The sequence below is a fragment of the Botryllus schlosseri genome, chromosome 10 (genome assembly GCF_051294905.1).
Source record: "Botryllus schlosseri isolate E-star chromosome 10, Bs_hap1, whole genome shotgun sequence".
Classification (NCBI taxonomy): Eukaryota; Metazoa; Chordata; class Ascidiacea; order Stolidobranchia; family Styelidae; genus Botryllus; species Botryllus schlosseri.
In genome coordinates, this window is record NC_137245.1 from 1,507,674 (window position 1) to 1,525,376 (window position 17,703).

Here is a 17,703-nt window from a genome sequence, read left to right on the forward strand (position 1 = left end):
CAATCACACAAAATCACGAGCGACATGCAGTACACGTAGTCAGCGAATGATGCTTATTCAACCAATCAATGAGATTGATATCGTTTTTTGATGTAACAAATCTAGCAGGCGTACGGGGTCAATCCTGACTTCATATGTTTACTGTATCATTAAAACCAATTCCGTGCGATTGACGTGTTGGCTACAGCTGTATAACTTGTGACGTAGCCTAATATCGGTAGCAAGTATAGAAATCTGTTTTACACTCTGCCCAATATCAATATAGCAATACTCAGAGGCCGAATACATTGTCCGGTCTGGCTAAGACCGTTGAGGCGTAAGCTTATATCCCCTGGCAACTCCTCGTCGAAATTGTTGGCAAAGCGACGGATGATATTGATTTTATGGGAGTATTAAATCATTTGATTGCCTCAGTTGATACATTTAGCGACGTTTCAAACGCCAATATGTACTTCAGCATTGTGTCATTATGTGGCCCGGGTCGTCGCTAGGTATCGTGTACATTAATATAGGCTATCACTTCATTGAAATGTAGGGTTGCAATTAGCAATATGACGTCACGTGACGTCATAAGGTTCACGTTCGCGTTCACATAGAACCTTTTAAAAAGGTTCGCGTTCACACGAACCTGAACCTTTCAGAGGTTCACACCATCCCTACGACATTATGATTGTTGAAAAATAGCTTTTTTTCAAAATTTTGCGGCTATTAAATAAAACTGCTGAGTTGGATTAGAAAAACGGTATACACCAAATTTGGGTCAATTTGAACTGGCAGGTTTAAAGCTATCGGAATTTGAAGATTTCGAATTTATTATAAAAATACTAAAAAATCATTTTTAAATTTCACTGTTCGCCCCATGAAGTTGTTGAGTTGTGGAGAAAAACGATACAAATAAAAATTTTACGAAATTCCAGCCCATATAAGGAAAGTAATTTCAGTTTTTTATTAGAACAATTTTGCGATTGCCCACCGTTGATGCTATAATTTTTTCAAATCCAAAATTTTCAACTCCAATAATTTCGTCTCTATTGGTCGGAATTGAACTAAAATTATGCTGCATCGTTATTTTAGACGACTTAACAATTTGAGGGGGTTGATAGAAAAAACTTTCCAAGTTTTTTAGAATAAAGTAAAAAATTTCAAACTCATTCACCTTCATATACCTGTTGAAATTGACCTAAATTTGGTGTGCAACGTTTTATTAACCAACCTAGCAGTTTCATCGAATTGTCGCAAAATTTTTAAAAAAACTATGCATTCATAACGTACTCAATTTACTCATTTTCGTCACTCTAAACAGCTCTATCTTCCAAGGACCGGTACTGATGAACGAAGTATATGATGTGTCGAACTCACAATTAAATGTCTGTCTCTTCCGCTGAGTGTAGGAATAGGCATAGGAATAGGAATAGGAAGTATTTTTGTTCTTGAAGTAGCCAAGTATGATATTGGCCTACATACACAATACATACGAGCATACGTACATGATGTAGGCATACTGTCCTTGTGGATAAAAAGTAGAGTTCATTATTTCTACGTCTCACATAACCCCTCCAATGGAGGGCCTCCATTCTATCCTGGAAATACTGAACTCCAGTACCAGTTTGACTGATCAGGTCTTTGGTATGTCGAGACCAGGGGTTGAATCCACGACATACCGATCAAGAAAACGGAAGCTAAACCATTATGTCATCTTAACAGTGACTGCTTTATTAGTTAGGGTTCTCAAACTTTTTTAACTGTGTACTATGTCGATTTATCTGCATGCACGGCGTACTCCATAACATAATGTTACATATATCGTACTCAATTGGAAGACAAAACACAACAGACTATGTATATACACTTTCGAACGTCATATCACTACGATGGACGAGCTTGACTCCACTCCACGATGAAATCTATACTATGGAAAGTGTTTTTGAGAATCATATGCGTCAATTATATATGTTGCACGGAATCTGTCACGTACGAAATTTGTTCTATATCATCCACGTGCTTCATAAACCTTGCTCACAAGTAACAAATGCAAGGTGAGGTAGAGAGCAAAAGACTCTCCCCACATTAGTTTGAGAGTGCTGGATGCGGCTCGATTATACTAAATCAGTCCTATAAACTATAGAATGTTAGTCATTGTACGCTCAGCACAGCACGGGAAACGAGTGGCGCAGTTAGATTAACACTGCAATCGTGACACCAATGGTTGCTGGTTGGAGTCTCGGCTCTGCCATGTTTCTTTCTATGTGTCGGAGGGTTATCTGGGTTTATCTGCATATGCGGTGTGGTACGGAAAGCCCAGACGGATAAAGTGGAGTCGATCTTGGAATAATCGACAGCAACAGATACTGAAGTGGACGCACGGAAGAGAGAGTGAAAAATGGTAAATGCATGCGAGACTGGAAGCGTACGGATGTGAAAAAGACCAACGAACTTTACAACATTCAGGCTCTGAGCGCAAATGACAAAATAGGCATAAATGCCAAATACTGTTCAATAAAAGCAAAACAAGTAAGCAAAGCACTGCGGATTGCAATAACACTAAACCAATCATCCTTCATAATGATCACATGACACTGGTTCTGATACAACTAATGTAAGATGCTTTAGAGTTTAGATGCACACTGTACAGAAGGCTGTGTTGTAATTCTTGTCATCGCGGAAGTACAAAAACCACAATTCATGTAGAGGAGGCGTTTCGGGAAATCGAAAATGCCCTCCGAGGATGCCCAAGTTTATTAAGTTTTTTGTCAATTCATCTTCCTTTATAGCTTCGACAGCCAGGCGATCATACAGGCACAACTAATACGTCATAAATGACGCGGAATCTGGAATCAAGACGTTCGAGCGGGTCTTCCGGGAGTGGAGTTTTAAAAATGATCTTTTTTTAGTTAACACAATGGGGGATTTTCAAATTAACGTTATCTCGTCCGTTCTTATGAATTTTGTGATTTCTAGAACCTCCCCTCTTTTGCGGATCTTAAAATATAAACGCTACATATTGTAGTATTTTATCGCCTGTCACACAAAGTTACAATCGCTGTTATCACAGTGTCATAAAAATAAAGTTTATCATCCACCCCCGTTTGAGAACCCCCTGCTATACAATAATGCATTGTGAAATTGGTTTATTCAATGCGTACGCATTGTCTGCAATTCATTATTTAGCAATGTGAGCAACTGAGTTAGAGTTTACTTACCATGAAATCATCGTTCCAAATTGGTAAACTTCAGCCGGAACCGCCATCATGGTCAAGGATGAGTTAAAACTCATCGAGAGGGAAATTGCGACAGGAATCATTGTCATAGACCTGGAAGTATATATACTGAACGAGTGATCATGTACCGAACACGTATAACAAAATTTATACAACTAGCAAAGTGTCTAGTTTTCCAAATTAGAGTAAAATTAGAATTATAGCTACACAGGTTCTTCTCATATGATTAGATTCAAAATTACTGCATTCACAAAAACTTGAAAATTCAATTCTATTCCTAATGGGAAAGAAAAACAACAAAATAGTTCAATTCACGTCAAATCAGATTTCATTCTCCTGAGAAAAGTAAGACAACAAAAAAAATCCAGCTTTACCAAATTACCCGAAACCATACCCAATTTTTGTCACTTCACTACTTCATTATTGAGCATAAATAAATAGTATCGTATATCACATTATATTACGGATAATAAGGGCGCTATTCTAGAATACAGTGATTGGCCGATAGAATACAATCATTACCCGTTAAAAGAGTCACTATAACGACGATATAGGTTAGTATATTTCCATAGTCATTTTATTTTAGTCGTAGTGTGGCGTCGGTCATGTGTAGGCTATATGTATTGTGAGGAACACAAGAGATTTAACTGTAAACTTGGACGTTGGTATTTGCTTCATTATTGATAAATCCGCATTCCAGTCTCTATGGAGGCCGGGGACGTTTTTGAGTCAGAAGTGATAGAGCAGTGCTACCACAAATATTTGAATTATATGTTCTTTGTGTAACTAATATATTCTCCATGAAACTTGCTTCTAACGCAGGGGTTGACACACATTATCAGCTTGTGGCGCACTAAATGAAAAAAAAAACTCTTGTGGCACACTTACAAGAGAGGAAAAGTTATTGTGGTTGATCCATTTGCACGTGTTAATGCGATGACCGCGGTTGTTCATACGAAAAATAGAACATATACGGTTGAAACGAGGTCGTAATATCCGTATTTAGTCATACATTCCAATCAAATTTTCTCGTTTAAAGCTTTTAATTTTTGCTAGAACAGGAAAGACATTTTCAAATATAGCAAAAAACATGCAGGTAGCAATATAATTTTGATTGCTTTTGCACCGATCACGAAATGAGACCTGGAAGCACACTATGCTAACTCATCCATTCTTTGCGGAAACCTCGCTTTTAAGAACACAGTTCACTTCGTAAATCAGTGATTTGTTCCTCTATCTATGCGGAAGGATTACTTGATTTATTGCTTCCAAATGGATTGATTACCCGTCTTAAGTTTTTAAACAGCAAATTCTTGAAAGTCATGCTGAATCACATGCTGAAGTCTAGACAAAGTTGTGATGATATGCGAAATAATTTCTTGCTGATGAATTGATTCTAACCTATGATTAAAAAGGATATTCATATTGAAATGAAGCCGAATATTGGCGGCTGACACTTTGTCAGGGGGTAATCGTCAGCAAAGAAGTGTGTCAGTCGAAAATATTCGGGTTCATTTCAATATGAATATACTATTCAATTGTATATTGAAGTTTTGTACCTCCGAGAAGCTCTTCTAGCCTATAGCAATCCAATTATAACGTTGAAGTTACCTATCTCATATTGGCAATACTATGACGTGCATCATCGTCATTTGTTATCGTATTTACAAGTTATTGAAGCAGTTAGAACGATATTAAGTCGTTTATGCATGGTTTTTTGCATGGCTTGTCTTGAATATTTATACAGAATATTGCCGAAGTTCCAACAAGATTCGCGGCACACCTGAAAATCTGTGTTATAGGTGTGCATGCAGTTTGGGAATCACTGATAGTAGTCAGCCTTCTACTAAACCGGACCACGACCTGACATATCGATATCTTCTAACAGTCAGATGTCACCTCATTTTGTCGCTTTTTGTCTTTTTATATTAACTTCTTTGACTTTCCATTCAGTGTGCCTCCTCTTTACAGTTGATCTGAAAGATTAGCCTACACCAAGTTCCGACACCTTCGTATCTTTTCCTTGTATCGCGGTCTCGTGGTGTTTTGAAATGATGTAATTTTAATAATAAACTTAACTGAAACTGAACTGATATAACGTTTTCGCATTGGCGTTTTTGCTTATGTTAATATCTACTTTTGGTCCATTTCCCCACGAAACTCAGTGAGTACTTTTTTGTATTCTCTGCTTTTGGTGTCAATGTCACCCACTTGTTCCTTTATGCAGCACCAAAACAGCACTTCGTTAGCCCCCGCAAACAAGAACGTTGGTCTTGCCCCCTCCCCTCCATATAGGGTGATAAGCCAAACATCCGGCAACAGCTATGTAGGAGCCTAGGGACAATTAAACATTGTACAGCCCTGGCCCTCTCTCATATCTGTATATCACGTGTTTTATGTCTTTCTTCTCATACCACGTGACTTACCATTTATCAACCAGTGTATTTGAATTATACGGCAGAGTCATTTACGATATCCCAGTGTATATTCCATACATATTCGACCATTATATCTATCTGAGGCAATACTGTCGTAGCATTCACGTTGAAGTTGTCAGATCAAGGACTAACGCAAGGAACGTGCGTCTACCACTGCGAGCCAAGTTATCAGACGACACAGGTCTCCTATAACATATATGTATATATATACAAGTTTTCGGTCCTTTCCGGTCAAGATCTTCCCGCTGCCGATCGTTCTGGCACACTTCTCGGAGTCGCATGTTGCATGGCTTCATGTTAATTCATGAAATGATTTTATGACCTTTCGAGCTCCCCCCCCCCCAGTTGGGGGGTTTGGGGCGCCGCAGTTAAGGTCCTGCGTATACGGTGACTAGATGGAAAACACCACGCAGCTGTCGGGTGGTTATCATATGGTTCAGGCGCGTGTTCGACATTTGCAGTCTTAAGGGATTCGTTGTGGGATCAAGTCACTATACTTTCAAGCCACAAGTCATATCGAGTTGTTGCACATTTTGACTCGATTCAAGTCAATAAGTATATAATAATAATTAGATGATGATAAATGCACATTTATATAATTGATATAGATGTATGAAATGTCAGTCCGATTTAAATCATACAAGAGATCCGTCGATGTGGGGAATGAGCACCCTATAAAACAGCAGTATTCCGCTATTGATAGATTACTACTTGTCTACGACAGCGTAAACTATAGTCACTTCGTTTGCGGTGAATTGATTTGTGACATGCCGACGGAGGACCAATAAAACCAGACTGCGGGGTAGTCGTTGAATGACTGGTTCCTCATAGGTCATATCAGCGGATCTAGAACTTGTACGTACAGGCATAGGCGCCGACTTTTATTTTTTCTTGGGGTGGCGGCAGGCGCGTAGCCAGGAGGGTGTCGAAACCCCAACCTTGTGAAACGCCAAACCCCGTCCTTTTGAAATGATCATTCTGACGCTAATATTCAGTTGCAATTAAACAAGTCGTATTATTAGTGTTACGCGAGGCCTCGTCCAATCAGCCAGATTCGTCTGTGCACGCGGCGCGATCTCCCGCTGAGATGATTGCGATATTAGGTCATTGATTGCCGCGCGATCGGCATTCGTCGCTGGACTGAGCAGTCACACGGCGCGACAATGCTGGAACACGAAAGGCAGACAAACGCGCGCGGCCAATTAGTAATTATTAGGGCGGGTATATTTTTACCTAAAAAAAAAAGAAAATTTTGACCTAAAAAATCCAAATTTTGACTTTTTTTGACCTAAAAAAAATGAATTTTGACCAAATTTTGACCTAACGTATGCAAATTAGGTGTTTTCCCACATAATGTTAAAACTGTACCACTTATCTTCATTTCTGGTTGGATCTGGCTGTCCTAACGAAGTAGTTTGGCCTGAAAAAGCGTTTTTGGCTTAGAAACAGGCAACTTTTTACATGAAAAAAAAAACAATCTGGCCCTATGAAGAATTCCAGTGGTTACAATATGTATTATGGTAGAAATAATTAAAATATTTTATCGTACAACGAAAGATACTTTCCTACATTCTTGGGTAGAAAGTGCACGTCCTTACTAAAAAGCTTGCCAAGGACGTTCAACAGCAGCAGTTGTTGGCTGACAACACTCAAGTTGTACTGCTGGTGCTGGTGACACACCGTGTTGCTTCACTCTGACAATGTTGTCTACATCACAAATTTTCATCATGCGCTTCTTAATATAAGAATGATGCAATGCACAAGAAGTCTTTCTTCAGTTAGGATATTGCGGTACGTTGACCATAACACCATGTCTACCTATTATTTGTTTTATTTGACCGTTTATGATTCTGTATGAGCAGACGATTAGCCGTTTACAACGGTAGGCCTATAAAATAGGCTAACAGCGGTAAAATATCAAATTACAAGTTCACCGACAGTGCAAAATCTACGATACCAACAAAATGCAGGCGTCAAAATTTTTTTGACTTCATGAAAAATTTTGACAAATTTTGACCTAACGCTACAATTTTGACAAATTTTGACATGTCAAAAAAAAACGCCCAAGTAATTATCCTTACCGGCAACGGCGGCAACACGACACGATGGGTTTTTACTTAGTACTGAGTAGCTCGCATCGCGACAATGGGGCTGTTCCACTTCATTTTGAACATGCGGTGGCGACAAAGGTAACTCGACCCAAATCGGTTTTGTTGCTATATGCTTTACAATGGGAATGGACTAAACATGGACCCAATTTCGTCTATTGGCGTACAACGAGGATGGTGAAAGTATCCATATCAATATAAATCATCAATATGGATATCAAGTAGCTGTTAGCCGACGAAAATGAGGCTATTTCTTGGCGTCTAGTCCTCGTGATGGAGATTGGCACCATGGCAGGTGGAAGCTTACCGGTACATTGCTGTTAATTTTCCGAGAGTCGTATGATATGGCGAGTTTTATATGCCTCATTGTGTAAGGATGACGGTCATTTGATCTCAGAAGATCCATCAATTAGAAACAGAAAGTTATCGGGAGGATGGGCTCAGTTTACGAAGAAGAGGTATGGATGCCTTGCCTAGTCCTCTCCTGGAAATGTTGTCTGCAGAATATCATTTCACCAGCATGATTTATCCTGCTCTCCCTGCAGTAAATCAGTTCCCCCATGATTGTTATGTGTTATGGAAAATTACGTTATGTACATTGTACATTGTGAGGTCCTACAACATATAAAAATCATGCGTTTGAATTACAATGAAGCTGATTACACTTCGGTAAAGGCAGCCTCATCTGTTCTGTTTTCAATGAATAAGGTTGCAGAAGAGACGTCAGTGTCAAAAGCTGTTGAAAAAGAATAAACTGTACGAGTCATCAGTCACGGCATCTTGTTCTGACAATTCAACAATTTGGAAAAGGGGATAGCTGAATCTATAGTGATTCACCCCTTATTAAAAGAAGCATACTCTATAGTTGACAGTGAAAAGCAACCATCATTCCAACTATAAATCCTGAACACTCAACACTGTCGGATATAATAAGCATGGCGTCGTTTTTGTACTTCCCACTGAAAGACTTGGAAATTAGGCTTAGTTTTAAGACAACTATCTCATATGAATTCAACAAAACGGGACTATTGACAGTTGCTCACTACATGGACTCTTATTATACGTATATCTGATTATCTGATATATATTTTGTTGGTAGCACAACAACGTTTGCTACAACCTTCAAGATTTTCAAGTACAAACTCGATGATCAAAATTGACCAAGGCTCATAAGCTCATTTTTGTGTTTTACAATTCTTGGATATGGTGATGCTATTTGTATCAATTGGGTTTACAAGTATTTTGCTTTTTGTCTTAAATATAGCTTTCAATACAACATCCATTGTAGCAGTATATTTATTAAACTCGAAGACTTTTCGGGTGCCTCTTTTCAAGAGTTATCGGCACACTAAAGGGATTTAAACCAGTGGTTCCCAACCTTTTTCGGCTCATCGCCCCCTTTTGAAGCTCCACACCGATCATCGCCCCCCAAATATTGGGCAACTAAAAACAGCACTTCGTCAGCCCCGCAAACATTGGTCTTTGGCCACATAGGGTGATAAACCAAACCGCAGACCCCCCTCAGCCAGTGGGCCTTTTTTCGCTACATATCAGCTATATACCCTATTTCATGTACTGTTTGGTGAGTCACCGTATTTCGCCTAATCGCGCGAAGCACGATAAATTTATAAACTCATGTTTGAATCGGTCAATATGGTCGGGAATTGCATATATATCGCTATCAATTTTTATCCTCTTTCTGCTCGCATAAGCAGATTTACCGGTTGAACTGAGTATGGTGTATTGGAAAAGGTAGGACCCCTAAATAATAATTAAACAACTTCGGTCGGAATCGTTGTTATATTGACTTCGTTACATCATGCTATTTCGTGACCTCCTATATCTGCTATGTCAGAAGATATGGAAATCGTCAAAACATACCAAACTAAAAGACGCACATGATTTCAAATTGGTATCTCTGTACTGGCAAATAATTTTTTCCTCGCGGGATGGCAATTGTCCTGTAGGGTTAAGGTCGCCAGGACAGGAACATTCGACGCCAGCCATTGAGGCGCCTATGGACAATTAAACATATATGTATATCAAAGTTTCCTGTCAGCACAAGGGCATTCCTTTTCGGCCAAGGCCTTCTCGCAGCTGATCGTTCTGGCACACTTCTCGGAGTCGCATGTTATATGGCCTCTAACTTCATATGTATTGGTGCGTCGTGGCACAGTAATGATCGACGCCGAAGTCTCCCACTTCCATAAATCATGCGTATTTTTGTTGGGTGACATGTACCACAAAATCAAGATATATGATATTATTAAATCGCGCGAAGCACGAAAAAATTTCGCGAAAAAATTTCTGAAAAAGTTGCATGAATTTCTAAAAGATTACTCTATAATTATTGTTAATTCACAAAATAATTTTGGGCCCCCCTCGAGTTCGGGCCCCCACCCCCAATTGGGGAGTTTGGGATGCGGTAGTTACGGTCTCGACTCCAATACTGCCGTTTTAACGCGCCATGGCCCCCTTCGTTGCTTTCGCCCCCTATCGCCCCCTTCGTCTGTTTTCGCCCCCCTATCGCCCCCTTCGTTATTTTCGCCCCCCTAGACTGCCAAATCGCCCCCTGGGGGGCGATATCGCCCACGTTGGGAACCACTGATTTAAACAGATTTAAAAGCAAAACCAAAAAGGCAAAGTATGACGCAACAATCAAAATCACAGACCATGAAATTCGCATCGTATCAATGGCAACAATAACAAACTACGAAGTATACGGACATACGGTACTATAGTAGCAGCACAATTTGTAAATAAACAATTACACGCACGGAACAACACGCACTAATGAGAAATTTGTAGGTTATAGAGGAAATCTTTCTGTCTGCATAAAATAGGTTTGCTCAACTGAATAATAGTAGACTCCAACACTTTTAAATGAAACACAGACCTACCACGCGCAATGACAGTGAACATATTGTCATCATAGTGCTGTGCACAGGCAAGGTTTTGGCTCAGATGCTGACCGATTGACGAAGCATATGCTTGGTAATCATCATAGCAGTCTGTTTTTGCAGCCAATTTGCACTGACGTGCGAGCTCCGTGCGATCATTTGCGCATACATGGGTTTCTAAAATAGCGGGTAGACATTCCTTCTTCCTAAGAATTATGTAATTGTGTAATAATGAGCATGCGTAGATACGTTGCTTAGAATTTTTGTTGTTTGCATTTTTCTATACTAGTTTCTTTACTTTTCATTCAGTGTGCATGCCTCCTCTTTACATCGCCTAGGCCTAGGTGGGTGTCTGATTCGATAGACTACTCCAAGTCGCTGCGTCACCTTCCTATCTTTTCATTGTATCGCATTTTGTGGTGTATTGAACTGATACAATTGCTAATAAACCAATGATGATGATGATGATCCAATGTTTATGTGCTTACCATTCGAGAACCTCTGCTTTATAGACTATTACGCTTTGCGACGATAGTTTATAACCGTTCCATTTTATTCAACAGAATAACTGCAACAATGCAACTGGTACATCGTTTAATTGTCAATCATCAGTGAGGATGAGATCTAGTTGGTATTTTTAGTATTTTATCATATAAAAACACCAACAGATAGTGATGAGATTGAAGAATAGGAAGGTATCGGAATGACATGGAGACTTTCAGCCAGACAGCTATTTGGTTAAGGTCATAATATATCTAGAAAGGGTTTGTGTTGAATCCAGTTCAATCTGGTGTAGTTTTGGCAGCTAAATGGCGAGAATAATAATGATAGAATCATTGCAGTTGGTGATGAGGATATAATCATAATTTCAGCACTTCCATCACGAGAACAAGACGCCAAGAAATAGCATCATTTTCGTCTGCTAACAGCTAGTTCATATCCATATGGATGATTTAAGTTGATATGGATACTTTGACCATCCTCGTTGTGCGTCAAGAAACGAAATTAGGTCCTTGTTTAGTCCATTCCCATAGTAAACTATATAGCAACAAAACAGATTTGGGTCGAGTTACCTTTGTCGCCACCGCGTGTTCAAAATGAAGTGGAACAGCCCCATTGGTTGCTGATTAAAACATCGCTTTTGACTGCATTGCTGCATTTCCCGATTTACGTCCGTAAAGCATAATTGGATTAATATTATGGGAATTGGTAAATTCCAACAAGCAGGCACACACAATAAAACACTGTTCAATATTTATCACAAAAATGGGTCACAAAATATTTTAAACGCGGCTTGCGGACCTCATCGACGCAAATAATGCACTTTAATTTGTAGAAAGTGAACATATATTTGGACGTCAAATGGCGATAGAAAATGGTGTTTCTCAGAGCGCGCGATAAAATCCACGTTTCTAATGATGAGGTCGAATTAGTACATCTAATAAGGATCGTTAGTTTGCTGAAATCAGCATCAGTACGCTATGCGAAATACAGTGGTATCGGACTGAACAATCGGCCGCCGAGGTTGCGCTGATAACGAAAGTGCAGACATGCCGCAGAGATTGTTACTGTTTGGCGAAAGTGTTTCTGCGGACGGTAGCAGGCCTGCATGCGGACGCTCTAAATCAGGGGTGGGCAAACTACGGCTCGCGGGTCGCATGCGGCCCGCAACACCGTTCTGTGCGGCCCGCGAGAGTCTAAAGAAACTTTTACAAAATATTGATAAAATGCGTACTAAAAATCGAATTAATGCAGGGACTTGATTAACTTTTCTTAGTATATATTTCACCAATTCACCAATTTTACGACAGTGGTTCTCAAACCGGTGGGCGCGCCCCCCTGGGGGGCGTGAATGCATCTGAAGGGGGCACGAAGCTGAGCTCAACTGAAAAAAAAATTTCGCGCCCGGCGCGATTTAATTTCAATTCAAAGTTATTGCTCTGTATTTAGTCTTTCATCCACAGTCGTAACCTTCCATACCATCAAACTACCCGTTGGGTTTGCTAGCATCCTTGTTGCGTTTTGTGATTTGACGATAAGGGGGCGCAAAATCTTTCACCATTATAAGGGGGGAGTTTGAGAACCACTGATCTAAGGTAAATACGTGATATTACAGTGGGATAGCTGCAACGAGATTGACATAATTTGGATCACGAGTGGGATTTCAGATTGGCCACTCCATTTTTATTTATTTAAAAATCGATTCGGGCGTGTCTTAGGTAGATTCATTGTCTGTATGCGTAGAATTGGGGTATTTATATTTTATCTACACATAGCAGAAGCGTGTTTGAAGCTTACATGGTTATGATGCTGTCAGCATTGTGTGTCCTGGAACTGAACCAGAAGTGGACAGATCGCTGTTTACAGATTTAAATTTAAATCCTGTTCTAACAATCGGGCCAACCGACTTTCATCTCTATAGTTTTTACAAATTGGTTATTGAGGTCCGTAAGCCAACGAAATCTCGCCCCTATGTTTCTGACGCGTGTACGATATCATCAAAGCAATGTTTGTCTTGTTTTAAATAAGCCCATATATTATCACCATGTCCTCACTGTATAATCAAATATCAAAATTACGTTATGGTTTATAATCCCAATTTTATATAGTGCGGCCCGCGACTGGATTAAGATGTTGAATGCGGCCCGCGAGCTCAAATGTTTGCCCACCCCTGCTCTAAATCAAACCACCGACGATAGTGCACATGAGATATCAGTGACCCATTTCGCATACAAATGATTCTCGCTAATCTGCAGTACGCAGCATCGGTACAACGAATTAGTGAATTGGCATTTCCAAAGGACGGGATTTCAAGTTATAAATGAGAAACTCCCTTATACGCATCTGGGGTTTTAATACCGACAACACGCAGGTTAATATCAGCCTGGGGCCTACGTAGGCCCCGATCAGCCAGTCGAATTTGATCGTAAAATGGTGCGCTATTAATTATCCAAGTGTTATTGCAGTAAGAGCAATATGGGCGCATGTCGCGACCTTATCAATATAAATACATATCCTAACGGTTTCAAATTCGATCCGCGATATGGTTGCGCTCGATAGAGTCCGTCCAGCAATGAATTTCATTGGAGCATAAAAGGTTTCCGTTCAAACTAATCGAATAAATTCAGAATATGCGCCACCGAGAATCTCGATTTGCATCAATATTTGACAACGTAATTAAACGCTCTGCACTGCACAATGCGCAGTATTAATAACAAATCAAACACTGACAAGTGACACCGAGGGAATACGAGTGTATAAAGCAGACAAGAATTAGTAGCCTGCAGATGATAGCAAAAGAGAAAGCGCGAATCTAATTAGTTATTCCTCAACTTGCGTGCAATACAGTGACGTGCGGTCCAATGAGGCAGGTGAGGCAGTGCCTCACCTGTCGTCTGGATGAGTAAGTGAAAATTGTGAAACCCCTCCATGAGTCGATGATTATATTGATGTTACACATCCACGTTCATAAATAACTCAATTTGAACATTTTTTTCATCCAACATCATCAATTTACATCATTATCATCAAAAATACACCGGGAAAAGACAGGTGCGGCACAGGTGAGGCACGGGCGGATCGTGCCTCATCTGCAACAATGCAATGGATCATAAATAGCTCGGAATTCTTAATAACTGGTATCAATGAAACGCTATGTTCACACTGATTCCGGAAATCTAAATATTAACAGTGTCAGGGCACCAGAGCCCCCAAAAATCGCCAAGGAAGGTGACCTTCGCGCTTATTACAGACAATGCCATCGTAGAGAAACAATGGCTAGGTGAGGCACAAACGAATCTGCTTCATGCACTATTCGCTAACAATTAGACAATCGAAACATTTTGAAACGCGCTATCGATTTCGGAATCCAACAGTCTTGTAGGAATTATATAAGAAGCGACGGCCAATGTGTAATGCGAAGCCAATACATTCCCTTACTTATGTAGCTGTTATGTATTTTGCATCCATAGCTACGTTAAATTGTGGTATGTGATAGCTACTTGCATAGGCTTCATTGTCGTTGTTCGTGTCCTTTATGCTGTGTTCGACTGCAATCCCTTTAACCCCTTATACTGTGGCATGTGATAGCCATAGCCATATACCTACAAAGCCTGCGTTGAATAACTGGTTGGTGGTACAGAACTTGAACACGGCTTTTAACAGTAAATTCATATTTATTGACTCGAAGAACTTTTCGCGTGCCTCTTATCAAGAGCAACCGGCACGAACAAGGATACAGAACAGAGATGGATTCAAAACCAAATGGCGAATTGTAACGCAATAATGCAAATTTATAAATAACATGAATGGAAATTCAGCCATAGACACAATGCAGCGTATATAGCAACAAGCAACTTGAAAAGTGGAGCGCGTGAGGAATAACATACAAATACAAATACAATGAGACAATGCAGCAACACGGAGGAAAAATTGAACAAAAACACGGACGAACAGCTAAGCAACGACAACTAGTGTGAAATTTTAAGATTATACAAAAATTCTTTCTGGCGACAAAGGACCGGGTTGTTTAGTTTGATGAAAGTGGATTCCAAAGCAGTTAAATAAAACATTGATCTACCCTTGGATAAAACTGAAAACAAGACGTCTGAATAGTTCAAGGCGCAAGACGGGTTGTCAATCAAATGCTGGCCAATTGAAGAACTGCTTGCCAACACTAGGCTGTACGATTGGGATTTTGATGCTTGTTTGCATTGCTGAGTGACACTTTCAGAATCAGGGGACTGCGATGCCGATCTTATCCTCTTAGGAACGTGCTGCTTGATACGTTCTAGCAAGCGTTGGGATGTGCGTCCCACGTACCGACTGTCACAGTGACATTTGTATTCATATATTACCATACTTTGATGAAAAGCAGGCAGCACATCCTTTCGCGTGTTTGCCAAAAGATGGAGAGCATTCTTTAAAATTCTTCCAAGCTCAGTTTCCTCGGACCATCGAGTTTGAATGATAATACGAAAAAGAATGAGGGTAAACTACAGCGTCGTCTACTAGCTCTTAAGAATCAGAAGGTTATCCCAAAAGAAGTCTATGAATTCATCAGACCGCGTTGATCACAAAAACCGCGTATGTATGGCTTGCCGAAAATACATAAAGCCAACACGCCACTGCGTCCGATTCTTTCTATGTCTTGTTCGGCACAACATAGTTTAGCAAAATGGCTCAACGCAATTATCGAACCGGTTAGGTCTGTTTATTCAGATAATTGCTTAAGTGACTCCTTCACATTTGTTGAGAAAATTCGAAATTTCGGCCTTGATCCCAATGATGTATATATGAGCTCATTCGATATTGTTAGTTTATTTACTAATGTGCCATTGACTTAAACTTTCAATATTTGCGCTGACACTCTTTACAATGGTGATCTTGAACCTCCTGCAATTCCGCGGGAGATTTTCTTGGAGCTGCTTGAAATATAAACGTCGTCGGTTGAATTCAGTTTCAACGATATGATGTATAAGCATATTGACGGCATTGCCATGGGCTCACCATTGGGACCTACCCTCGCGAATATTTTTGTTGGGTTCCATGAGAATAAGTTATTCTCGGGCCCTGATAAACCTCTTATGTATTTTCGATGCGTTGATGATACGTTTGCAGTTTTTCAAAGTGAGCGACAGTGTGATGCCTTTTTCGATACGTTAAATTCAATTCATTTCTCGATGTATTGGTGGAAAAAACGGGTCACCAATTCACCACATCAGTCTATCGAAAGCCAACATTCACCGGTCATTATGTTAGGTGGAACTCCTTTTGCCCGAAAAAGCGTACATTAAATTAGATCTCCACCCTTGTGCATCGAGCACTTATGATTTGCTCTAAAGACAAATTGCCCACAGAATTAGATTGGATTAGATCCATTCTGTCGAAAAATGGATATCCCGATTGCATCATTGACTCTGCCATTGCGGAGAAAATGCGCAAATTCAGACGACCTACAGTTTTCGGCCCTAACAAATGCCCGCTGTACATACACCTTCCTTGGCTTGGCTCTGTTTCTAATAGATTCACCAAATCAATCTAATCATGCGTCGAATCGTGTTACAACACTGTTAATGCAAGGATTGTGTATACAACGAAACAAATTTTGCCAAACACGCGAAAGGATGTGCTGCCTGCTTTTCATCAAAGTATGGTAATATATGAATACAAATGCTCCTGTGACAGTCGGTACGTGGGACGCACATCCCAACGCTTGCTAGAACGTATCAAACAGGACGTTCCTAAGAGGATAAGATCGGCATCGCAGTCCCCTGATTCTTAAAGTGTCACTCAGCAATGCAAACACGCATCAAAATCCCAATCGTACAGCCTAGTGTTGGCAAGCAGTTCTTCAATTGGCCAGCATTTGATTGACAACCCGTCTTGCGCCTTGAACTATTCAGACGACATGTTTTCAGTTTTATCCCAGGGTAGATCAATGTTTCATTTAACTGCTTTGGAATCCACTTTCATCAAACTAAACAACCCGGTCCTTTGTCGCCAGAAAGAATTTTTGTATAATCTTAAAATTTCACACTAGTTGTCGTTGCTTAGCTGTTCGTCCGTGTTTTTGTTCAATTTTTCCTCTGTGTTGCTGCATTGTTTCATTGTATTTGTATTTGCATGTTATTCCTCACGCGCTCTACTTTTCAAGTTGCTTGTTGCTATATACGCTGCATTGTTGCTATGGCTGAATTTCCATTCATGTTATTTATAAATTTGCATTATTGCGTCACAATTCGCCATTTGGTTTTGAATCCATCTCTGTTCAGTTTCCTTTATCGTGCCGGTTGCTCTTGATAAGAGGCACGCGAAAAGTTCTTCGAGTCAATAAATATGAATTTACTGTTAAAAGCCTGCGTTGTTGTTTGTGGTCGGTGGTGCCACTCCTAAACACTAGATCTAGTGTATTTTGACGAGACCCAGTGCATATTCTTTCGAAATTCGGCAAATCTAGTGTTTTTTCACTGAAAAAATGTAACTGAGGATGCTTTTTTGATGTTTTTCGAATAATTTATACCGGAAGGCCTACTTGAAG

The 17,703-nt window shown here is 40.0% G+C and overlaps 1 protein-coding gene across 1 annotated transcript in view; it reads right to left on the reverse strand.

Annotated features, from left to right (window-relative positions):
* Positions 1 to 17,703, reverse strand: part of LOC145447816 (sodium-coupled monocarboxylate transporter 1-like) — a 41,713-nt gene that overhangs the window by 20,863 nt on the left and 3,147 nt on the right. Inside the window, exon 2 of the mRNA XM_080326092.1 lies at positions 3,201 to 3,311. Within this exon, the coding sequence (XP_080182218.1) occupies positions 3,201 to 3,311 (111 nt within the window). The remainder of the gene's footprint in view (positions 1 to 3,200; positions 3,312 to 17,703) is intronic.